Source organism: Amblyomma mixtum, chromosome 8 (assembly GCF_055824585.1).
Source record: "Amblyomma mixtum isolate Tamu chromosome 8, ASM5582458v1, whole genome shotgun sequence".
Taxonomy (NCBI): domain Eukaryota; kingdom Metazoa; phylum Arthropoda; class Arachnida; order Ixodida; family Ixodidae; genus Amblyomma; species Amblyomma mixtum.
In genome coordinates, this window is record NC_143019.1 from 40,420,161 (window position 1) to 40,445,709 (window position 25,549).

A 25,549-nucleotide genomic window follows, 5' to 3' on the forward strand; every position below is an offset into this window, starting at 1 on the left:
GCCCTGATCGGTTCGCTGCAAATGCTAAACAAAGCGTACCGGAACTTGCTGCAGGGCGTATTGCACTTACGTCAATAAACGTGCATAAATCGAGGACAGTGTGTTGTGTCGTGCTCATCAGAAAATGTTCAACCTCTCAAGTTAACCGGGATCAGCTTCTGTCGTGCTGTCCATCTCGCCATCGAAGATGAACAGCGACCGGGCTGGGAACACGCCCGTCTTCTGGCTCCAGGATACGTCCTCTCTGGTGATGCCATTTGAGTGTTTAGACAGTCGAAAAGTTTTAACGGCACGATCTTATTACTCTTACCTTTGAAAATTCCATTTAACGACGTCGTCAGCAGTGATATCGCGTTGCAAACGATATATCCGCACGGCGGAAAGATGCAACTGCTGACGATCTGAAACTGATCATTGCCTTTCTCGCCAAATTTCAAGTTAGCGCAAATTTTTTGAAATCACGCGATAGGAGAATGGTTGCTGTTACATGAACCGTTTTAGCGCTGTTTTGTTTAAGGATTAGTGCATGGTTAATGTCAGTTCCCGATGGGCATTGAACCTCCCTGGGACGTCGTGCAGACATCCTGAACTTCTGCAGGATGTCCAGGGGAGTTTCAATGTCCATTGGGTTTTGCTCGCAGTGTGATTAACGGTAATCGGCTTAAACGAAACTGCAGCGAGAAGCGGCCCGGCTGTCAGCACAAGTCAAGCAAGACGCAGACTTCGGGCCTGATCCTTTCAAGGCATCCACTATTGACGACTGCCTAGAACAGATAGTGCAGCCGAAAAATAAGTAAGTTTGCCTTTGCAATGGTTTTCAATGGTTTTCAATGGTCTCCCACTAAACACTGTTCCCATCAATGCAGGAAAGAATCAAGCGCCGATGATGACTACTGGAACCAATCAGAGCATGTTGCCTTCAACTTCGAAGATGACGCGGTAAGTATAGGTTTATCTGGAGCATAATATGTTCGAGCCTTGCCCCCTAGACTTGTAATCGTGCCTTGTAATTGTGCAGGACGATGACGGCAGAAGGAACGTACAGTTCAACAAGAAGCCACAGTCTTCAAGCAACGAACAGAGGAAATTCGGTTTCGATGAACTGAACCGAGTCACAGCAGAAGTTTGCGGTATGAGAACACAGCCTTCCAATGTGCTTAGTACGTATAGCAAGCAACTTTATTTCAAGTCTATGCCTTTAATTATTAGGTATTGCTCCACTTGCATCTGGATCGAATCTGAGGAGTGCAGACTTAGGAAACATACAAAAGCATGCTGAAAGACTGAAGATTGGACATGATGTAAGTATTTATGCGACTGGTCGGATAGTGCAAGTCATTTTTTGCATTCGTAATGCCTCAACATTACAATTTTCTGTGCAGGTTCCCACGAAGGGTCTGAAAAGCGTCAACACTCCTGAGGAAACTGTAAGGAACATTGTAATAGGCCAGGTAATGAATTCTTTGGGTTCTGGTGTTGGTTGAGATGAAACTGGGGACGACTCCATCCCATTTTTGTTCATAGTAAAAATCGATTCTGTGAGTTGCTGGTTGATGTTACTCAGCAGCAAAAGACACATTTATTGCTGAGACGATTAGATTTAAAGATTTTCCCAGTATTCGATTCAAATTAACTCTCAATGTCAAGTCCAAAAAGGACTGCGTGATCGTTGTTCTGAAGTGAATTGCTGTGTAGCCTAGACTTTGGGATCCACGTGCGAAATACAACACACTGCACTTTGATTGTGAAATTGGCTGGTGTTGGGGGACACCTATAATGAATTTTTTGGCCTTTCCATGGCTGTAAAGGCTTCATTTTCTGTGAAAATAGCATTTTTGTCGTTAGAATGCAGTAATTGATCGTATGGACCAGCTTCAGTTTGTCCTCACTGTTCTTTTAGGGGGATGATGCAGGTTTCAAATTCCAAAAAATGACCCAATAATTGATTTTTCGAATATTATTGTACCCGCTTATGTGGCTCATTTTTTGTGCTGGCCCGACATTTCATTGCTGAAATCGACCGGGAAGTACTCTAAAAAAGATTGTTTCGTGAACCTCAGCAGCTGTGCATTGTGGGAAATGCATAGACAGTGGCAGGCATTTTTCTCTGTTACGGTATTCTACCTGGATATTCATCTTGCGGTGCACATCTCGTCATGACTGTTTTTATCTATTTTGACCCTTTTTGTTTTATTGCACTCAGAGGACCATAATGCAGGTCAAGACATTCTTTGTTTTTCAAATTTTTTAACTTTAAATTTCTTCTATGAAATTTTCTTCACACTCAATATGTTAACATATATTGCGTCACAGAAATTCAAAACCTAAATTTATGCTTTTGCTAAAAAAAATTCTAAGGATGTCTCCACCTGTAGCAAGTCTGTAGGAATGCGAGGCATGTTGAACCAGCCTTCTGCCAGAGTTTTTTAACTGTGGATCTTTTTTACAAGATTCAGAGGAAAAATATATGTTATAAGACAATTTTATGGAGATATAACTGTGAAATTTTTTTAGAGTAGTCCTAAAATCATTTTATATACTCAAAAAATATTTGTTTTGATGTTATTTATTATTATTATTTATTATTTATGTTTGATGGTATATATATATAACATCAAACATAAATGGTTTTTTCTGAAAGGTCCGTCCCCTCTTAAAGAGCATAGGTACCAAATTTTTGTTGCATTGTTTTCTTCTCTGTAATAATGTGCAAGAAATTAGTATACATGGATAGCATACATTAGTATGGTATTCAGGTACGAGAGGTAAATAACTTATAATTGAATTTTTTCTCTCATGCCATTTCGGTTTCAACATCCAAACAATGGCATTGACGGCGAAGTTTGGTATATGCCTCGTCAGGCGCGAAAAACTGTGGTATAGGCACTGCATCTTCATTCGTTGTCATTCTGGCTCTTGAGGAAGGCTGGCTTTAGTGCAGCAATGAATCAAAATGGCAAAGTACCGCAGTTTTTACATTTTTACATGCCTTGTGATCTATACTGAAATTCGATGACAGAGCCATCATTTGGCTATTGAAGCCGAAACTGAAACAGCATGAGAGAAGAAATTCAGTTGTAAATTATTTACCTCTCGTAGGCGGATACCACATGGCGACCCATGGTGACAAAGTAGAAAACACACAACCGAAATCTCGCACCTTTACTCGTTTTACAGTGTCAAACTGTCATATGCAAGAAGTGGAACATATTGGGCAGATGGCTTGAGGCTCCACAGTTCCACTGTGGATTGCATGTTTTGTTTGGTTTACTGGGGTTTTAACGTCCTGAAGCAACTCAGGCTATGAGGGACGCCGTAGTGGAGGGCTCCGGAAATTTCGACCACCTGGGGTTCTTCAATGCGCACTGACATCGCACAGCACACAAGCCTGATGTACCATGAATATACGTATTTCACAGATGCCTCACATTACAGGTGAAGTCCCTGCCCCGGTAACAGTTTCAGCAACATGTCTCACTCTCACATTGTGTCAGTTCTTACAGATCTGCCCTCCCAGTATTCGTGAAGCTTCCTCTGTGGAAAAATTACTTAAAACAAGCGACGTTGAACTCAACATTTGAAACATTGCGTGACTACATTGAGTACTCCCTGTGGTTCCAACAGGTGCACAGATTAAAGTTACATTAAATGGCTTCAATGCAGCGAGCAATATGTGATGGATATCCAGCTGTGATAGGTATAAATTGATGTCCAAGCTACCCGTATAATCTATGCTCGAGCAGTGTGCAGCAGTCGTGTAAGGTCCTTCCTGTGTTTATGTGAAATGTGAATATTACATAAATGTAAATAAATGTGTTTATGTGAAAATGTTGCTCAGATAAGTGTACGAGACGGCAATTTTTTTTAGTTTTCGTAATTCATTGCAGCAGTGTATTAGGTATTGATTCACAACTCGAGATGTTGTCTCTCTGAATTTTGCTATGGGTACTGCTGGCATTAACAGTTGCTTGAATTCAAGCCGGATGTCATTGACTGATATATCCGTACTATGAAATCACGTCATAATGTCATTGAATGAGCCCAAATAACTGTCATGCCACATAGTAGAACCATTGCAATTTCTAGCAATTCTGTTAATGGTTCTCTTCTTTTTTCTCTTTCTTTCACACAGCCATATTTTCTTGGGCAGCATCGTTCTAAAGAGGACAAAATTGCACTTTTGAATGAGGCTGTGCGCGTCCAAGATGGAAATGCCATAATTGCTGTGAGTCATTCTGAGCTAAACATGGTGGTTCTGTGTGGTAGTTATAGTTCGGTACAACTCAAGGCTGATGCCGTTGGTTGGAGGGACTTTTTTGAGAGGAATTTGCAGCTTCATTCTTGAGTTGTAGTGCAGTGGACTGTAATGGTTGCAACTTCTTTCATTGGTAGTTACCTGTAGTTTAGCATTACCAGCTCACATCACTTATTTAATGATTTTTCATCAGTTTTGTGATTGCATGTTCAGTAAAGCATAAAGTTGGGCTAGTTGGTATCGATCCATCTAAAAACGGCGCACAGAAAAAACCACGCAGAACACAGGGAGAACGGACAGGACAAGAGCGCACTAGCAACTGAAGCTTGGTCGAAAAACACTTCTCACTCGGTAAGCATGCGCCAGGAAATTCAGCACGTGTGAACAAGATAAAATTTTTTATCTTTGTTTAGTCGGTTTGTACAGCAACGTCATGTTTTTATTTGGGTTTTTATCTTGTTCACACGTGCTGAATTTCCTGGCGCATGCTTACCGAGTGAGAAGTGTTTTTCGACCAAGCTTCAGTTGCTAGTGCGCTCTTGTCCTGTCCGTTCTCCCTGTGTTCTGCGTGTTTTTTTCTGTGCGCCGTTTTTAGATGGATTGCATGTTACATGTGCAGAAAAGCAGCTCAACTTTTTTTGTGTGTGTGTTTGTAAAATCAGGCAGGAAATGTCAAAAATGTTTTTCTTAAGAGCTGGCCTGAATCTCTCGAATAAATAGTGCATTGAGAATTTTTTTCCTAACAGCAGTGTATATGTGCCTTATTTGAAACTGCAAGTCCATTAAAAACTGAGTGTCCATTAATTGTTGTGCAGGTCCTGCTTTTTCTGAAACAAACGCTGAAGCCGTCCCTTTTCAACCAAGAGCTGATGCAGAGACCGAAGGCCGTGTCTCACTACCTCAGTCATCTGCGTGCAGTGCATGACAACAGTCAGCTGATGGACGTTCTTGGGTGAGAATGTGCGCTGGCGTCTTATGCACAGTGGTTGAAGTGTTTCGTGTAAGCTCATTGAGTGATTGCAGATTGGCTTGAATTCTTCTGGCTGCCGAACCCAGAACCATCGTAGAATCCGGTACCAGAGTAAATTTTCACAGGTTCTTCTCTTCCTTGCACCAGAGGTGCCCCGCCAGAGGCGGTTTGTTTAACTCTCAAGACTGAAGCTTGATCTTCGCACCAGGGGTGCCCTGTCAGAGACGGTCTCAAGATGTGTTGACACGCAGGGATAAAAAAGGGAATAACTGAAGACTTATATACAAATATTTACAGAATATACAAGTTAGATACAACGGCAAAAAGACAAACAACCAAAAGGCGGAACTGGCTAACACTAGGGGAGGCCCCTACTCGGCATAGCCGAAGATGCATAGCATCTCACCTTAGCGCAGAACCTCACTTCCGGCCCCGGGGCCCGGTTTTAAAGCCCTAAAGGCCCGGCCCACATTTGGTAGCTTCCAATCATGTTACACTGCTCACATGATTGGTTTACCGGGAGCATGGCCAGCCCTCCAGCTTCCGTAGGGCAAAACGCCCTTTCCATTGCAAACTAAAAGTAAAAACAAACAAAAATACGCATTCGTGCCAGCACGTGCGCGAATCGGTACCGGGGGGCGGTGGACACCCGTACTTCCCGGCACGTTCGCAAGCGGCCGCGTTCCAAGAAAGGAGACGCTTCGCTTTGAGCGCCCCCAGCCGCGTTCCGATGACCCCGCGTACACTACCGATCCCTTACAACCAGCTTACATTATGTGTTTATAAATATTTTTTGTACTCTGAAATCGTATTTTTGAATTTGAAGGCAGCTTTAAGATAAACACCTAAGGCCTGAAATGAGGCTACCAAAGTTGCCCCTGCATCTTTAGGCAGCAATTGACAGGGCCGTGTGTATGACAGCATTTTTTTAAATTTTTGTCATAAATGCATCACATTTTTATATTCTTTTATTTCTTTGCTTTGAGCTTGTGAAAGAAGGTATCAAATCATGTAACAGTGGTGATTGTAATGCCTGTGTCGAATGTCGATACATAATTTCGAGCATCTTTAGCTACATTTGTATTCTGTCAAGTTATCTCCTGGAGTCGATCTTATAATTGCCTGTGTTGTCTTTTTTTTCCCCCTACCAGTATGCTTGGCAGAACTGAAGATGCTGCGGTATGTAGTTTACTCATTTCACAAAGCCCTTCTCAACGTGCTGTTGAAATGTAGGCGCTTAAAGCCAACCTCTGTTCTTAGATGGTCAAGTACAGGCTCGCGGTTGAAACACCGGAGGCTGCAACGAAACTTCGAAACCTGCAGTCTTGCTACAAGTGGGTACAGGCCACTGTTCGATACTATTTAGTTCACCTATTGGCAGATTGTTGGCTGAGCGGCTGATTCTCTGCAGGTCCCACTTCCAGTCCGACCCTTCACTGGAAATGCAGGCAGAAGTTGTGAGGGAAGAACTGAAGCTTCTTGAAATGCAGCTCATCATAGAGGTGAGCAAGACCCGTGCATTAACTACTGTTGTGTACTTTGAGCAGTATTCCTAAGTAAAACCAAGATGCCTTTTTCTTTTACCAACGTTCAGCAATACTATGCCCTGGAGTATTACATGGAGAAACTAATCACAGACATGAAAGGGCATATGTTTTATTCCTTATTACATGAGAAACATTTCTTTAAGAAAAAAAAAATGCATAGGAGGTGTTTTTAGGGTTCTACATGTGTGCGTCTACCATTCCTTGAGAACAGCCGAGACTGCCTGTAAAATTCTTGTTTTTACATGCATGGCATAAATGAACCTTAACTTATGCCCTTTGTTGTAGGAGGAAGACTCAAAAGCTGAAAAAGAAGGCCTTAACATACTGATGCAAGAATTTCCTCGCAAAGCACCCGTTGTTGGGACGTCCCTGGTGACAACCCTTTACTACTGCTGTCTCTACCATTACAATGTCTCAAATGTAAGTTACCCATTTTTGAGGGGCAGTTTAGGTGTTTTGTACATGTTTAAACCTCATGCATTAAAAGCCTGCATTACATTATGTCACTTCTTAGTGTAGCTCAGCTAACTCTTTGAAACCTGTTCAGCATATGCACACTTAGTGCTGAAACAGAGAAAAACAAATCTCATAGCACGCTACCATTAAAACATTGTTTGTCTGTAAATACTGATGTGTCTACTATATAATCGCAGCCACTTGCATTGCAGAGTGTTATATTTTGTAATGGGAATGCACATCTAAATGAGATGTTCTTGACTTTACAGCTCTGCGCAGTCAGTGATAACAAGTAGCAATACAAACTGAACTATTCAATGTAGGCTTCAGTTATGCACAGTAGTTTGTCTGGAATTTGTAGTTGACTGCTTAATAAGCCTTGGTCGTTTCTTGTCATGTTGCTGGAGCTGAGAGTGCTTGTAATTCTCAGAGTGGTCACTCCCTTTTTTTGTTGACCATCTCAGAGTTGTGAAACTGCCAGGTACACTTGCATGTAGGTAAACATGAGGAGAAAAATAGACCTAATTAGCAGTTTTTAGTTAGCCGACTCTTCTCTCAAATGTGATGTTTGTCATGACATTGCAGAGCCACATTGCGAGCCCGACCCAGATGAAGGCTTTGTTTAATGTGAGTATATCCTTTCCCCTTTTGGGGCTCAGTACTTTGTTGCTACATCGGCATGTCCCATCTGCAGCCACATTTGACACGATTACTTTCAGTTGCGCATTTGCTTCATGCGACGTCCAACACAGTGCCTACCTTACAACATGGCACAGAGCGTTTGTGTGTGAAAAGTTCATGTTTGTTAGTTTTCATCCTAATGCAGCTCCTTTGTCCTTTCTGTTACAGCTGACTGAAAAACAGTTTGTATGGACGGCACTGACAGCTTTGGCACAGATCAAACACTGGAAGGAAATTGACAACCTCTTTCAGGGAAAGGTGAGAATAGTAGTAACTGTGCTTGTCGTGTGACAAAGTATATTTAGCGGTGTTTTTCACAGTGCAGTGTTTAACCCTTTGAGGGTCGAATTATTTTGAAGAAAACTTCCCCAGGTGGTCAAATTACTTTATTGCGGATCTTGAATCTACAAAATGTATATAATCGAGAATAAATAGTAAAAAAAAAATTAGGAACAGTACTTTGGTGACAGCATCACTCACAACTGGAAAATGTTCAATAGAATAGAATAGCAACGGTGATAAGCAAGCTAAGAGCAGCACCAATAAAGATAGAAATCAACTTCGGCAGCCCCTGCAAGATAGTGCTGACAAAAAGAAAACTAAAATTTCGCGCGACTCCGTTGCGATCACGCGGCGAAACCAAAACTACAAAAGGGGTGTTGCCGCAGTCTGTGCCGCCGCGCTAAAGCTAGACATAAGTTCTGCTTATCTCTGTAAGAAGGCAGCACAAAATTCAAACACTTCTCGTAAGTCCTAAGAGGTGGCAGCCCCCCCCAGTGAGCACGCATTGTTCTTTTGGCGCAAAATTTCAAACAAAAGATCGAAACCGTACCCGTACGGCAAAGACCTTGTGGGACAGAAAACCGCCGCCGTACATATACGGCAAAAACCTTCAAAGGGTTAAACGATGGCCCGCATATTTTAAACCTTTATATGACAACGGGTCAAATGTTGTCCCTCTTGCTTCAAGTGCTGGGGAAAGGACAATGGTGCATCTGGATGCCGTATTTTTGTGTGCTGAATACTGCCTAACTCTCAAACAAACCATTCAGTGTGTTTTTATCTTTTGCTAATTGGCCTCCTTGGTGTTCTGTGCGTTTTTAACAAGAGAAGGAGTACAGTTCTACGAGGGCCATGCTGGCGAGAAAAATACATCGACTGACTCACTATACCTTTTGAAACAGTTTTCAATTCTAATGCGTTGTCTTACAAGTCGATGAGACTGAGGTACGGATACGCATCGCATTTCGGGTATTTTAATGAAGTCTTCAGTACAAATGTGCGCCCCTATTTTTTATAAAACCAGTAGTATAAACGACTTACAAGGTTTCATTCAGTTTCTATTGTCATTCCAAGTACAATTTCACCATTTGTATGCATACAATATGCATAAAACTTGCACCTTATAAAGGGTTAAAGGAGTGCTAGTGACCTGAGAACTTTATTGAAATATTTTATTTTTATTTTTTGTTCTTTTGCAGTCCTGGCTTGGCAAGTCAAAAATGCGTTGCTGCATTGGTTTCGACAGAGCTGTTGAAATCCTGGCCAAGGCACATGCGCCACCCGAGGTGGGCTTATTATCTTCAAAATGTTTCAGAAACTTGTCACGTGCAGTATTGAAACGGTCACAGCCTTGTCCGAAAGCTCAGGGAGACTGAAATAGCTTGAGCCCTGCCGCGGTGGCTCAGTGGTTACGGCGCTCGGCTGCTGACCCGAAAGACGCGGGTTCGATCCCGGCCACGGCGGCCGAATTTCGATGAAGGCGGAATTCTAGAGGCCCGTGTGCTGTGCAATGTCAGTGCACGTTAAAGAACCCCAGGTGGTCGAAATTTCCGGAGCCCTTCACTACGGCGTCCCTCAGCCTGAGTTGCTTCGGGACGTTAAACACCAATAAACCAAACCAAACCAAATAGCTTGAAAAAAAAAAAAGGTGATAAAAGAGAAAGAACTTAACGTTTTAAGGCACACTTGTTGTGGACAACAGAGATCGCATAGTGGCATTGAAACAAAGCTTGCATTTGAGACTCAAGTCTTGCGACTTTCACGCAACAATTCACACCGCACATGTGATGCTGGCCCCACATATTGGCATTGCAGCTTGTCTTAGAAGACTGAAATTCACTCATGTCTAGAAGTTTGTCCAGCATGAAGCGCTTTTAGCTTTCACTGCCAGCGTTCTTTGAACTCTCTGTTTGCTCCAAGCCTTTCACAACAGCTTCAGCAAAGCTCCTTTGTATGGCTGGTTCCTCGGGCGGCTTGGAGCACTTACAAGACCTTGTAACCATGTGCGCCCTGTAAAGTGCAGTGAAATTTAGAAGCAATTCAGAACCCTTTTCCTTCCATTCGCTCTCGCCTTTCTCTTTCCTCTCAGGTATTCGAGAAGTACCTCCAAATGGTTGACGACGCAGAGAAACGATTAACACTGGCAAAATTGCACAAGTGCCACAGTGTTGCCATTGAGGTGAGTTTTGGCCACCAATTCTAGATTTCAGCCTCAAAAGGCTGTCTGTAGGTTGGCAACTGTGTGTGTGTATGTGCCTAACACAAGTGGTGAACCAATGTTTGACTTGCAGAACCAGGAAACCACCGAAGGCTAGAGGAGCGAAGTAAGCGGAAAGCAGCGCTATGCTGTTAAAAAGTGCGATTTTTTATCAGTTGCGTTGTTCTGTATGTTGGAATAACGCATCCAAAGATTGGGCGACTTGCGTGTAACATGGTCGCTTCAACTCGCTAAACCAGTAAATTCACAGTGCTGTTTGGAAATTCCTGGCATAGGGGCCCAACAGCTTAAATGATTAATACCCGTGCCACACGCGCACAAGAAATGGCAGTAAATGCTTAAGGCCTTAAGTTTGTTAATGCCATTATTTTCGGAGTTGGTGCTACACGTCCACTTTTAATGCCATTATCGAAAGTGACGATGACGATAACGCTTGCAAGGTAGTCAAAAGTTTCATCTTAATATAAACATTCCTAATGAGCAGAATATATCGGGAATGATGTTCAAATGTAATGTAAAAACAATTTTACAGAAAATACGGCTGTTCCTGCTTTACAAGTCGAAAAAGTAGCCATAAACTCGCATGTCAGCACATAAGTCGAGAGTACCAGTCAATAAGGCTGGTTAAAATGGCACTCTTCGCATCGAAAATGCGGTTTACGTGCCTCATCTGGCTGAAAGTTAAGAATTAACCATTTTATAGTGGGCTAGGCAGTTGTAACTGACAAAGCTGCATGCTTTTCTGTGTGTGGAATGGGAACGAGAGTACATATTGCACGGGCGAATGAGTTGTGGCGAACTCAGTAGGTCGCGAATGGCAGTAAGGCTAATGCCATTAAATTTATGCATATGGCACCGCACGAATGCCATTAAAACTTAAGGCAGTTAGCACTTAATGGCATTAAATCTGTCCGTGTGGCACGGGTATAAGTCAATCCACTGCTGTGGTATTGAGAGCTTTATGAAAGCTGTTTTTTTAGCGAGTTAGCATGCACGCGCTTTAGCGTTGTGCGTAAACGGCATCACACAGTCTATAATTAAAACTGCATTAGTGTTATAGACTCTCTGCACTTCATCAGGAGTTTGACATCGATGACACCTGTTGTGTGCACTTTTCTTTGCAGACATTAGTTTACCTTAGAGACCGGCAGCGGTTACTTAGGTACAAGAGTGAGGTACCACCACATTCCATTCCATACTTTGAGATTGAAAGGCTCCTTAACGGCACGGTAAGCGAACCTCTGGCATGTGATCATTTCAAAAGGAAAACATTTGACAGAGGACTCTCTACTTCGGAAAGTAAATTTAACCGAGAAAAGAATGCCAATTACGGCGCATTCAGCAAACGTGGAGGGATGTTAACGACTCCCTCTGAACACTTCCCTCCCTCTTTCTACACCCACAGTTAACGTTTAGTGACCTGGCGGTTGACTATGCGTGGGCTTAAAAAGCCAAGCTGCAATTCACTCATAGTCACACCTATTGAATGAACTGTGTAGGTTCCAAAATGTGTTATCTCAACTTGGTTGGCATTCTTTTCTCACTTAAATGTGTTTTGTTTCACAAGCATAAGTTGCCCTCATATTAGCGTGATCATTTTCTTGTGATGGTTAAAACCGCCCAGCTTTCTACTGTTTGGGTTCCCATTAGTAATGCGATGCCACCGTCATTATATAAAAGTCTCATGTGACATACAACAGAATGTAGGGAATGTGCCATGGCTTTGCTTTAATGTGTGACCTTGAACAAGTATAAAGGTTACAAAGAAAATGGCAGTAAAAGATGAAACAATACCATTCATGTTGTAGTGCTTTGCAGTTCGGTAGTTGTGCTTGTATTTCTAGAAGGTACTCTCACTGATGTGCTCAACCTCTTTTTTTTTATTTCAGGCCGTCAAGTGGAAGAACTGAAACAATTGTTTTGCTTAATAATGTGTAAATAAAAAGAGTATTTCACATGACATGCTGAAAGAAAAATAAATTTCTCCTATTTTACAAGGTTTCCCTTGTCACTTCATGTGTTACTTAAGTTAATGACCAAGACACGTTTTGAAGGCTCAGATAATTTATTAAAGACCTACTGCACCCTCAGCAGACTAACAGTACATATAATAAAAGCACAGTTAAAGCTGTGTCGTGATTCAATCAAACAACCTTGGCAAAGAAATCTGAAAATGTTGGACACTTCTCTCTGAGTACCGACTGAAGGTTCCCCAGTAGGTTTAGTACTATTTTTCAGTTTTTGCTTTGGAATGATCTGCAAGACATAAGTAAGCATGGATCTCAACGTGAACTTTGCTGGCACTCTGTGAATGATTCATCATTGTTCTTTTGCCTTTTAGTTTGTTTCAGCAATTAAATGCCAGTTGTGATGTCATAAATATGAGATCACTTGAAGCATACATATAATGGCAGTTTGCTCACCTGTTGTCAATCCGGCTTCTGCAGCGGACTAACATAAAAGTGGGAGCGAATTAAAAAGACAAAAAAAAAACAGCAGATGTATAGTGGTTTTTGTTCGTTCTACGTGATCTCGCACTTACGTACTTGTGACATCACTACAACTGTTTGGCTACTGATACTGAAAACTACATCAGAGAAGAAATTCAATTATTATTTACTGAGCACATGAATTAAGGGCAGTGATCCACGTTTATGATTCCAAAGCAAAAACACAGTAAAAAAATTTGGAGTCTCTACCCCTTTAAAGCCCACATACTACCCTGCCATAAGTGTTAAATATTACTGCATGACAGTGCAGTGGCAATATAAATATATTACATTAAGTTACAATATTTAACAAGGGCTAAACTCTACAGCAGATCAACAAAACAGCACTGGCTAACGTGTAATGGAGTCTGGTGTGTCTGTTGTCACAAGCATAAAAATAATCTGCTGAATCAGAGTAGTGGTAACATACGCATCAGTAATATATACATGAGAAGTCTGGTATTGCCTTTTTGCACAAACACAAAACCACGGTCTTGTTGGTTACAATGCAACAACAATACTTCAGTGCACAGAGATAATTTTCAGGTTACAGAGTAATGCAACTAGAAACGAAACTGCTGGGCAGTGTCCAGCCCACAAAAAGCACTGAATACGCACACAAGAGTAGCACAGTTGCATTAAAGGACCTTTAGAATCACTTTTCCGCTCCTTGCTGCTGGCAGTGCTTCCAGCAAAAAATAGGATGCATGCGGACCGAGCTGTGTTCTCGTAAAACTAAACCATTTCAACATGGAGAGTTGTAATGTCATCAAAGGTTATGTGCAAAAAATACGACACGAAGGCACAAGACATGACAGGATGAGCGCAAACTATCAACTGGTTTATTCACAAGCTGACACCTCTAAATATGAGGAATGTAGGCACATGTCAGTATCTGAATAAACTAGGTAGTTATCGCTCGTCCTGTTGCGTGTTCTGTCTTCGTGTCATCTTTCTTCAACAACTCTTGCTGAACAACATCGAGAGGTTTTTTCCTCCAACATTTCAGATGTTTACGGAACGAATGTTTTCAAAGAGCGAACATTCCACAAGGAAGTAGTTCCAGGCTCTGCATTCTAACTGTAGTTGCTCTCTGCCATGAGCTTCTCGCTTTCCTCATATGTCGTTCCCTGGTTCGCCATGAACACTCTAATTAAGAACTCCGGAATCAGGACTTGGTGGATGAAGTCGCCATCCTGGCAAGGGGAGAGGAAGATGATGGAGAGAACGATGTTCAAGGTACACTTTACACACCACCCAATCCTCCTCATATGCAACATGTGCAGGTCAAAGCAATTTGAAAGGGAACACAGATTTTAGTTTCGTGTAAGTATACTTCCCAAGTACTTTCGGTTGTTTCACATGGGTCACCCGCTTTAATATGAGCGCATTAAAAGTCTCATTGGAGGAAAAAAAACCCGCAGCGTAGATTCGTCACAAAAATGCTGATCGGTCGAGTAAGTGTGACGTCAAAGGAATAAAAAATGCAAGTGGTTCAAATTTGCTGAACCAAGTTTTCATGTAGCGAAAGCAGAGATCACAGCTCTGGTTTATATACCCCATAACCTGACGTCAAATCTGTAAACTGAATCACGTGACACCACGCGATTACCATGTGGCTTCTTACTGCCCTCTATTGACAACTTGAAAGGTCAAGGTCAAAGCCAAAATCAAGTGATGCAGCACAAAGGTGGACTACACATGGTAAGGCAGATGTGCAACCGTTACTTATCTCAAGGTCGCTTCAAGGTCATATGGAGGCTTGCAGCGGAATTGTTTGTCAAAGTTCAAGGTCAAAGGTGGACCACAGATTGTTACGTATATGTGCATACCAACACTAGCCATGACTTATCTCAAGGTTGTTTCGAGGTCATTTAGAGGCTTGCGGCGAAATGCGTTGCAGTTATAGTAGTGTAGCTTTTGCTACAAAAAAAAAAACACCTTTTAAAAACCACACAGCCGTGAGAGGGGTTTGAACCCATGGCAGCGCAAACATATCGGCTTCGCTGGACGCTGCATTAGACCAATACGCCATCGCTGCACCCTAACATCCTCCATGTAAACTGCCAGCCTTGCGTTATACTTTGGATGTTGCTGTCTTCATCAACTGCCATCTGTGCACAAGCCAGTCCAGAAGTAACAAAACCCACGTGCGAGCCCAAGTCTGAAGACATATCCAGTTTCGTGGCAACAAAAAAAAAATGACACATGGAAGAACCACCTGATGAGCATGCACCAATATCGCACGGAACAGCGGGAAATTTAAACCAAGAACTTTAACTATCATTGGTGTGAACAAACTCGGTAAAAAACTCGGCCACTGCCTTGCCAACGGATGACAGTAATTAAGAGACCTTCAAATTTTTCTGTACGGGTTTTCCACGTGATAACAAATTTAAATTACATCGTATGACAGCTATATTGCTTTTAAAATATGGTAACGACAACATGCAAACAAATAAAAGAGCTGCACCAACAGGAACAAGAGCTACTATCATTAGGTAATAGTTCACAACTGCCAAAAAGCTATTTTTTCTGGCTTTCCCAATCTTTTTTTTTGGACCAGAGGGCTTTGCGTCCCGGCCTAAATTTGAGCAGTTCTGTAACCTGTCTTACCTTAAAGAGACTAACAGCATTTTTAGAAACACACATCAAAGAGCTACATGCATGGGCGTCCTTAGAGGCTTTTAATTAACACTGTCTGTTGCACTTATTGCACACTGCGTTTTACAACACATAACTACAGAGCATTATCTCACAACGAGGCCATTCCACCCCCTCCTGCTGGCTGAAACCATTTTGACAGCCTTGCAAAAAATAAAGCACTAAAAACAAATTTCACAACCCAGCAACACATGAATGCAATCTTACACTGTACGGGTTGTGGGCCTAGCATTTAAAGGCTGAACTGCAATACAGCTTGCCAACATCTATCGGCATGCTGAATGCAAATGTTTTTGCCCCCACAAAATAACCAAAATGCAGACAGCGACACCGTTCCTCTAACACAGTGGAAGAACTGCAAGGAGAATTTTGATATACTGGTGAAGACACCAAAGGTGGGCTGTAGACAAAAGGTAAGCATTCTAGCAATGCACGAAGCACCACTCACAGTCCTCCTCCGGCGACCAAACTCTTCCAGAAAAAGTTTGAGTATGAGGTCCACCTGGGCGTCGGAAAACTTGTGTATGTACACCTTGTGGGTTAGCGCCCCTGCGTAAAGACATGCGCTCATCAAAAGTTCGTCCTGTGAGAAGTAAGGGACAATAGAACGGGGCCGTACTTTTTGCTGATCCGCCTCTGAGGAAGTGCACAAACCTCCAGCTTTCCACCTGGAGAAAGGGATGAAAGCAAGCGCATTTGGTTACACTCAGCCAATGCCTCTCAGCAAAGGCAAGTGGTTTGCGCTTTGCCATATTCACCACATCTGCACTCGTTTGGAAAGGAGCGTCAATAGTCTGGTGATTGGTGACTTTCCCCAACGATCTTAAATCGCCCTTGTCTCGCGCTAGCTCAGCAACCAAACCTAGCCTTGTTCCACTCGAGTCTCCACGGCTTTCAACTTGATTACTCTTTTAGGGGGGACATGGGTCTTAGATCATTTTTTTTATTTACAGACCAAATGCAATGAAACTGCACAGACTTATTCAGTTTTTTCTGATGATTTCAAATATGCAATTTGTTTATTTCTAGGCCAATTAGTTCCTTAGATATTATATATATCATGCCCTTGTCTGCTGAAACAATAGAAAAGAAATGGGCCACCAGAAATTTAATTTTAATGTGTGGGTAGATACTACAATGTGTGAGGAATGCAATGCTGGAAGCAGTTTTCAGTTTTTTGTCCGTATGGACAAATGGGCTTAATAGTTAGTTTCATGTGTGTCATGTTTTCTGGCACTGTATGTCTGGTCAACTCACTTGAAAACTAACTATTAAGCCCATTTGTCCACACGGACAAAAAACTGAAAACTGCTTCCAGCGTTGCATTCCTCACACATTGTAGTATCTACCCACACATGAAAATTAAATTTCTGGTGGCCCATTTATTTTCTATTGTTTCAGTAGACAATGACATGATATATATTAATATCTCAGGAACTAATTGGTCTAGAACTAAACAAATTGCATATTTGAAATCAGCAGAAAAAACTGAATAAGTCTGTGCAGTTTCATTTCATTTGGTCTGCAAATAAAAATAAATGCTCTAAGACCCATGTCCCCCCTTTAGCATGCACTCCGACACCACCAGAGACTGCCGGTTACATGCTACTTCAAATGCCAACTTCTTCAAGTTTCAGCTAAAATGTTATAAAGTCTGCACCTGTTGTAGGATTGGGTGGAACAGGGTGGTACAGAGTTTTTTGTTGACTGTGCTATAAATATGTGTTTTTTTTAATAAAAATGTAGTTGAGAGTCCAAGCTCTGTGTGCTGTGTTCCTTTTCTGTCTGCCTTTCATCCGGCTGCCTGATTGCATGGCAAAATGCCAAGGTTTCCATGTGGTATATGATGTCAGTGCACGTATAAGATCCCAAGGTGGATGAAAATCTTCCAGAGACCTCCAGTACCGCACCTCTTTCTCTCTTTCTTCTTTCACTCCCAACTTCCTCCCTTCCCTTACAGCGTGGTTGAGGTGTCTACCAAGATGCAAGACAATTACTGCGCCATTTTTTTTCCTCAATAACCAACTTTCACCTGTTGTCCAATCCATGTTGACCACTATCAGCCTCTTAACTTTCCACACCTGACATTCTACACTTGGAATTTTCTCTTCCATTACGTGGAGCATTTCTCAATCCTAAACGACACTTACTGCAGCGTAAATTAAACGTTTCAAGACACTCGCATGCCTCTATCAAGACTAGTGACGTGTGAATATCTAATTTTTGGTTGCAATGCAAATACGAATAATAAAAATTGATTGCAAATTGAATAGAATATCTTCAAATGATTTCAAATATCAACTCGCAGTTCACTACAGACAAATGCTTTTCCACAAAACACAGCTACGAAAAGAAACGCAAAAGATCGTTAGGGTTGCTGACACCGAGCCCACCCCACTGAAGTGACAGCTTTTAGAGTACTGGCACATACAAAACACACCCGCAAGTGTTAAGAGATCACAAGGCTGCCTTGCATCACCACAAGTTCATGACACTTGAGGTGTTGCAATGTCCGTCCATGGCCACCTTGCAAACATACTCTTTGCACCGCCACTTGGGTAACCCATACATGACGGCGACCTTTCTTGTGAAACTGGTAGTAGACCAAAAGGCTTAAAAAAGTGCCTTTATTACCCTGTCCTGTCAACCCTGAAGAGCGTGCCGAGTCGGCAATGAAATGTCGGTTCCCTCCTGGCGAGACTTTGGTCGACAAAGTGTCACGGTCTTTTTCTAATTCACCTTCTGACCAGGCAAACCCCCGCCGAAATGTTCACGCTGCAATCCCTTTCCAAGGGAGTGCAGATGTGGTGCATGCAGCAAAGCAAAAACAACTTGCCCACCAATCTTTCTATTCCTACACACACACATGCTGTGACATGCAAATGCAAAGTGGTAAGATTAAATGCGCATAACGAAATCCTGAAAGCAGTGCGAGAACAGGAAGTTGCTTAGACGAGACTGCCCAATGCTCGGCAACATTACCTCCTTTTTGCTGATTCGATCCAACACGGGCAAGGTCTTTTCAAAGAGGTATCGGATATGCAACGCCTCCAAGTCTTTCACAGACCTGTTGGACGCAGAAAGGGGGGAAAAAGGAAATGAGGCAGATGATTAGTATCCAGCTCTCAAATTTGGGAAAGAATAGAGAATGAATGGAGTGCTTCATTTCAAACTTGAAAAAGAATCTGAATTGAGCCTCGGCGAGGAGAAAACGTGGCTCCAGAAACGCTGATGCTACTCCCACGCACACTTGCACTCCATACTGCTTTCTGCCTTTATTCAAACCGATGTGAACGTCAACCTTCCTCGATCCTCAAATAACCCAAGACAGAAAAATGCCGCAAAGTAAGGACAGTTGTAACAGGGGTAATTAAATGCTAAGACAGGAATGGTAAGCATGAAAGCCCTGATTAATCAAGCACAATGTAAACAAAAGAGGATGCGTACTACAACAATCAGGCATGTGTTATAAGCTAACGACCAAAATGCTCTCATCTGTCCCATTCTGAAAGATTGTCACATTTGCGACAAGACCTAGTCTTCACATACTTAATAAAGGGGACTTGCATAGGCGACATGCAAATTTCTGGAGCTGTCAAATGCCTATCTCCTCTACACATCAGCCAGAAAGGAATGTGCATATCTAAATGCAACTGAAAGCTGAAAATTGCGCAACAAACGAGTCAGTAAAGGAAAGCCATCACCAGGAGTCAGAGTTCCAGTGCTGACTGTGTTCTCCCCTGTAGCCAGCCACGGGCATGCAGTTTGTAATATCTATTCTTGTGAGCCTTGTTCATAAGGTCTCACAAACAGGCACATAGAAATCACAAACTTGCTTTGCACTCCAGCAGTGCCCATTGCAAACAGTGCAATCCCTAACAATACACGCATGCTAGTGCTTTTACAGGTTTAAGCCAGGTAATCAATGCATTACAGCATTTTTGATAAAAGGTAGAAGCGTGCAATTCTATCTTCAATACTTTGTACCTGTGCACACGGGGCTGCATTACGGTGGGCCATGTGAATCGGACTCGTTTCGGGGCCACTTCAGTGCAAGTTCCATTAGAATATTCTTGAGTCCCTTTATAGCAGTTTGTCGGCTTTGCCACCCTTTCAGAGAGTCTGAGACATTCGGCTCAGATTAAAGCACAGTTATAAGCCCAGAGTAGATGCAGTGCTCGGCTATATTCCAAGATTTATGCAGAATCTGATAACTTGTGATTCAGAATGATACCTGTCCTTTTTAGGATAAAAAAATGCTACAGGGATGCAACAAATATTTTTGTACATGTACAGCCGGCCAAATCTTTAGCTGGCGTGCGTTATGGCCGCTTTTTCTGCGCTCCTGCTCTTTACGACGAAGCAAACTTTCGGAAATCTCCTTATTAAGCACGGGCTTAGTGAGCCTGTGCTTAGAGTTGATATTTTCGCAAGTTTGCTCCGTCACAAGGGGCAGGAGCACGGAAAACGCGGCCATTGCGCACGCAAACTAAAGATTTGGCCGGCTGTACAATAGACTCTCATTAGTTCAAGCTTCAAGAAACCTGAGATTTATGTTTCAATTATAAGGAAGTACACCTGAACATTATCCAAGACTAAATGTGATTTGCTTTACGGACATCTACACATACAAATAGCATTCTCGATCTGCTTCTCTATGAAAATGCAGCTAAATGCTTTAACATAACATAATATATAGGTGAAAGGCACTGGTATGCTTACTCAAGTGTGGTTCAAGAGAGTCATCAATAATGTGCTGCTTTCCCTGGTAAAAAGGGACTGGTCAAAAAAAGTCTGAATTATCCGAAGGTTGAGTAGTTGAATGGCCACAAAAAAAAAAAGGTTTTGCACTACAAGAAATTTAATTGATTGCTTTTAAGTCTGCTTTTAAGTGACAACTACAAGAAATGTTCACACACAAGCTACTTATTAAACTGGTGCACGTTGCGAGCGCAACATAACACCATACAGGTAGCATTAGGTGGGGATGGTGGTTGCAAGAGCAGTCTGATTTTGGCAGTGCACCTGAAGTCACTGAGTAGTGGCCTGTAGCCATGGCGGCAGCTAGAGCAGCCAGCGGGAGTTGAGCACGCTGGACGCCATAAGATCTGCTGCCAATTTCCTCCTGTGTTGGTCACGCCGTGTCCTGTTGCTACTAAGTCCTCCTAGTCTTAGTCAAGGAGGCAACGGATCTGCATTCTACATGAATGCACTGTGAAAGTGCATATTCGTTTGAATATGGCTGAACTTTATAGCTTGACTTGTGCCAAGCGACTACTTAACAAAGAGCAACTTCTAGACTTATATCCCTGCCCTAGGTGTCCAATTTTCAAATCCCTGAATGCTGAGACCAATGTCCACCACCTGCCGTAGGTTTGCCCGGCGATGAAGCCGACGAGAATCCGGCACCTGGCAGCAGCGGGTCTCTCGCAGACTAATCCTTCGTTATGTATCACTTGGACACAGAGACCGCGCCATTGCTCACTCCTCAACTCCATTCGATTGGCCAACCTTGTTTCATTCATTTAGCCATCCCTTTCTTTCTATCATTACATTCCCCTTTTATGACCTGAAGCAATAAATATTGCTTAAAAAAATGATGCTGGATGCGTGAAAAGTGCCAAAGAAAGTACACAGCTTGGGCTACCCATGTTTCTGCATTATTAGTCTTATTAAGTGTCTTATTATTAGTCTTGCATTATTAGTCTTATACCCACTGCTGTGCCTCTTCAGCCAGCACAGTAAAAGCCACATACCTTTCATAGCACAGGTTGTCAAGTGTCACACAGATGTGGCATACATGATGAGAGCTTAGACCAAACTGCATAGCAGCACTAGGTTTTTGGAATTTTCTATAACCAGCAGCGTGACAAACCAAGCAAGGGAACTGACATGCCTGCACATAAGGAAGGCCCCTCCTTTGGCTGTCTCCACACCAGGCATGGCTGTGACAGGGTAGCACAATGAAGTTTTGCAAGAGTCCAAGTGGTACAACCAATTTTTTCTCCCCACAGTACCACTAAAAACTGCATAAACTAAGACAGCAAATCTGTCACGGAATGTTGCACATTAATAGTTAGCTGCAGCATGTACAAGACAGGGCGGAGCTATGTTTCAGTGAGGCTGCACCAGCCCTCAATTTGCTACGGTTATGGCAGCTTATTGAAGAATTCAAAGATAACGCCCGCATTTCTCGTTTTTCATTGATGATGAACTACTGGGACCACAGGAAGCACCCACCATAGGTCCATGCAGAGCACGCAACGCTCCTTTCGCCATGAGATTCACAAGAATGATTGCAAGGTGTTTGCACGATAAAAAGAAAAAAACATGTTTAATGTGCTGTTTATTTGGCACAACATGGTGCATTTTTCTTATTAAATATTTCACCAGCCACTACGGGATGCCTGGTTAACATAGGCTTAAAAGTACATACAGAGTAGACGCTTCACCTGGTAGGCCTATGAGAGCAACAGTGCAAACTTTGACAGGAAAATTCCACACAGCGTAGCCATCGCTGCACTATGCATTTAGATCCCCAGCACTGAAACAGTGCTGAGTTCGGGTATCTTCTTAGCATACATGTTCATTTTACACAGATTACTGAGAAATGTTAGCCAGCCTTATCAATGTGATCTTAAAACTCGTTTGATATGTTGCAAAGGCACAAAGTACTACAGCAAAACCCATACCAGGCAGATGTTAAGCTCGATTATGAACGACACAGTCAGTTTTACGGGGACAAACTAAGACTTGACAGAAACAAAACTGAGTCTTGAGCAAGAACATCCCCGACAGAAATACGTCCGGTTGGGTTTGAAGTATAAAAGTTGAGAAGTATTGAGACTTGATTGAGACCAAACACTTATCAAGTGAAAAACTGCGAACTCTAATTGATGTACACCATGCGTACGCCTGCGTGCATACCACCATCAAGTCAACAGCTGCTGACTTGATAGAGGTTTCACATCGCACCGTGATTGTCAACAAATGCAAAAGCAGCACTTTCAGGACAGTTCACGAAGCACTGTGGTTTCCTCAGAGCAAGAACTGCATACACTTTGGTGCTGGAGTTTACTGGAATAAGTCGAGATAAGAGGTGCCAGTGCAAGAGACATTCACTTCTCTGCTGTCAGTTTCAACAGAAAACGGAACAACGGCCATTCTTCGATAGCATGTTTCATACAAAAGAATATCTCTGGAAACATTTCAGAGCAAAGAATAATTGTTCATTTACTATTATGTACTGTCCACTTCAATCTTGGAACTCCTTAAAAAAATAAGTTTGGTTTTAATAGCAGCAATGTATTGAACTGTTCTAAAATGTACTGCTCCTCCACTGGTAGCATTCATGGGAGTTGGCGACTGTCTCATCCATACTTTCTTCATCTTCAGATTCGCTGTTGTCTAGACTGGTTGGTTGGTTGGTTTATGGGGTTTAACGTCCCAAAGCGACTCAGGCTATGAGAGACGCCGTAGTGAAGGGCTCCGGAAATTTCGACCACCTGGGGTTCTTTAACGTGCACCGACATCGCACAGTACACGGGCCTCGAATTTCTCCCCCCAAAGAAATTCAACCGCCGCGGCCGGGATCGAACCCGCGTCTTTCGGGTCAGCAGCCGAGCACCATAGCCACTGAGCCACCGCGGCGGCACCTGTTGTTGTTGTCTAGAGTGTCGTCATTGACTTCTTTGCTCGAAGAATAAAATGTGAAGTCGATAACCTTGCACTATCATTATCCAATGGATAGCGATCCACCGCATTAAAACACTGCACGCTTGATGCCATGTTAGTCTCCAAGCATGAAAAAAATCTGATAAAAACAGGGTGACCTCAGAACACAAGGAATGACTGCTGCCACCTAGCGTGAAAAATATTATTCAGTCACAGTGCTAATAAACAAAATGGCTATCGCCATTTATGTCGTAAACGGTATAACACTCTTTGACAACCTCTGTTCGTCAAGAGCCCTTCAGAAATTAAAGAAAATCCGATGACGAAGTGAGCTCATCATGAGTAAAAAGTGACAATCGCTCGTGACAGGCTAGGGTTACAAAGAACCCTTAAGGGGTTAATTCAAACTATGTATAGCTGAAGTAAATTTTCAGTCACCCTCGAGCTCAAACTGCCGACAGCTGACTGTCTCTGGATGCTCTCCTAAACAAGCTCGGCACTATTAAGCACCCAAAACACAGAACAGCAACAACTCTTTTCGGACATCAAAACTGTTGCTGGAAGTGATAAGGCACTTCCAGGAAAAAGTTAATTCAGACAGTTTTCAGTTATGAAGAGATACCGTCTCTTTCCGCTGCATTCTGCATGTGCTTAGATGCAGACATATGGCTATCATGCCAAGCACTAATTCAACTCTAGCCACGCAGGACATTACACCTGTCTTGAACATGCAAATATGACACAGGACCTCTACAAAAGTAGAGGAATGAACATCACATTAATACAATGCAGAGGGTGCAACGTTGCACCAGCCTCCAGCTAAGCAGATATACAGGAAAACATTGTTGATACGTTGTTTTTTTAAACGCGGAGGAAAAACTTATTATCCGGGAAAATGTATGATCCAAACCGCCTAATTTTGAAAAATATAAACTGTTGAATGAGGTACACTTTTCAACTGATACCTTCACTTCATAAAAATGTTTACATTTCTTAGTGAAAGGTCTGAGCAGCTCCTTTTCTAGTGCTTGCAGAGTTCCGTCCCCATTTGTGTTGTCCTTAGTCTGGAAGAAACTTTGAAACACATCTGGTCTGTCATTAGCAATGGAAAAAGCGGCTGCAATCTCATCCATGTTTCTTTTTTAATGCTTTGCCTTCTTGCATTACTGACCTGCAGAGAAGCCGCCACAGCGGGAAACCGCAGTTGCTTTCCAGCTATTCCATGTCATGTGTCCCCCGAGTTCGGCCCACTGGTGTGTTTGCACATCAGCAATAGGCCGCTAAGTGTATTATACGACCAAAATTTTTTAAACTACTTTCCGGAAATGTATTAACTGGAGGAAAAATACAGTAAACTCTGTGAGACATTTGTATTGCTTGCGATTCTGACTGTGTGAACTGGGAAATAGTATGAACTAGGGACATATCAACGAGGTTTCACTGTATACAGGAAGTTATACTGCATCCACATATATATACAGGGTGTTTCACCTAAGACTTTCTGCAATTTTTAAAAATAAGCTATTTGAATTAGATGCGTGCTTTTTCTGGCATAGCATTGTCAGTGGTGTAGTACACCATAATGCAGCTAAGACGTGCTAACTAGCAGGCTTGTTAACCAATATTTAATAGTTAACTTTTAAACTATTACCGTTGGGCTCCTTAATTATTGAGAGGCATGTAGCCCACCGTAAGTAATGTCCATATCCGTTTTTAGAATTTCGAGAACGCAATTATCCTCGGCGCTGTGGCCCAACAAATTTTGGCTATATCGACGAGTTAGGTTCACTGGAGAGGTTGCTTTGCCTGCAAGCTTCTCAAACCGCATGTATTTTGGCGCGATGTAGGCGAAATTTGTTGGGCCACAGCACCGAGGATAATCGCATTCTCGAAATTCTAAAAACGGATATGGACATTACTTACGGTGGGCTGCATGCCCCTCAATAATTAAGGAGCCCAACGGTAATAGTTTAAAAGTTAACTATTAAATTTTGGTTAACAAGCCTGCTAGTTAGCACGTCTTAGCTGCATTATGATGTACTACACCACTGACAATGCTATGCCAGAAAAAGCGTGCATCTAATTCAAACAGCTTATTTTTAAAAATTGCAGAGAGTCTTAGGTGAAACACCCTGTATATATATATATATATATATATATAGCACACCCCAAGATAAGGACATGAGAAAGTCCAGAGAGACACAAGTGCTACTGTCATTCTCACTACCCTCACCTTGGCACATAGAGTACGGCAAGTGGTTTAACACCCCAAAGCAGCACACGGGTGATGAGGGACGCCGCAGTGGAGGAGGC

General features: G+C 42.5%; 2 protein-coding genes across 7 annotated transcripts in view; one reads left to right on the forward strand and one right to left on the reverse strand.

Annotated features, from left to right (window-relative positions):
- LOC149332203 (spermatogenesis-defective protein 39 homolog) lies at nucleotides 1–12,412 on the forward strand. Of its 3 annotated transcripts, none has more exons than XM_089557134.1 (18): nucleotides 1–247; nucleotides 678–793; nucleotides 867–939; nucleotides 1,019–1,130; nucleotides 1,210–1,301; nucleotides 1,383–1,451; nucleotides 4,133–4,225; nucleotides 5,071–5,207; nucleotides 6,377–6,404; nucleotides 6,486–6,559; nucleotides 6,637–6,727; nucleotides 7,058–7,192; nucleotides 7,814–7,855; nucleotides 8,078–8,167; nucleotides 9,391–9,477; nucleotides 10,281–10,370; nucleotides 11,534–11,638; nucleotides 12,299–12,412. In XM_089557134.1, exons 1-18 carry the CDS (start codon nucleotides 188–190, stop codon nucleotides 12,317–12,319), a joined length of 1,515 nt encoding a protein of 504 aa, XP_089413260.1. In that variant the 5' UTR covers nucleotides 1–187; the 3' UTR covers nucleotides 12,320–12,412. The 3 variants fall into 3 exon arrangements, with proteins under 3 accessions (XP_089413260.1, XP_089413261.1, XP_089413262.1); XM_089557135.1 differs by having other exon boundaries at nucleotides 1,383–1,427; XM_089557136.1 differs by lacking the exon at nucleotides 12,299–12,412 and adding an exon at nucleotides 10,483–10,515 and having other exon boundaries at nucleotides 11,534–11,634.
- Nucleotides 12,143–25,549, reverse strand: part of LOC149332204 (uncharacterized) — a 27,022-nt gene continuing 13,615 nt past the window's right edge. The window contains exons 9-12 of one of the 4 annotated variants that reach the window (XM_089557133.1): nucleotides 18,545–18,629; nucleotides 16,182–16,230; nucleotides 16,011–16,111; nucleotides 12,143–14,094 (exon numbers count right to left, since the gene is read on the reverse strand). In XM_089557133.1, coding sequence (XP_089413259.1) covers nucleotides 13,975–14,094; nucleotides 16,011–16,111; nucleotides 16,182–16,230; nucleotides 18,545–18,629 — 355 coding nt within the window. In that variant the 3' untranslated portion in view covers nucleotides 12,143–13,974. Of the gene's footprint in view, nucleotides 14,095–16,010; nucleotides 16,112–16,181; nucleotides 16,231–18,544; nucleotides 18,630–20,058; nucleotides 21,508–25,549 lie in introns of those variants that run through there. The other 3 variants (XM_089557131.1, XR_016285134.1, XM_089557132.1) reach the window with 3 other exon arrangements.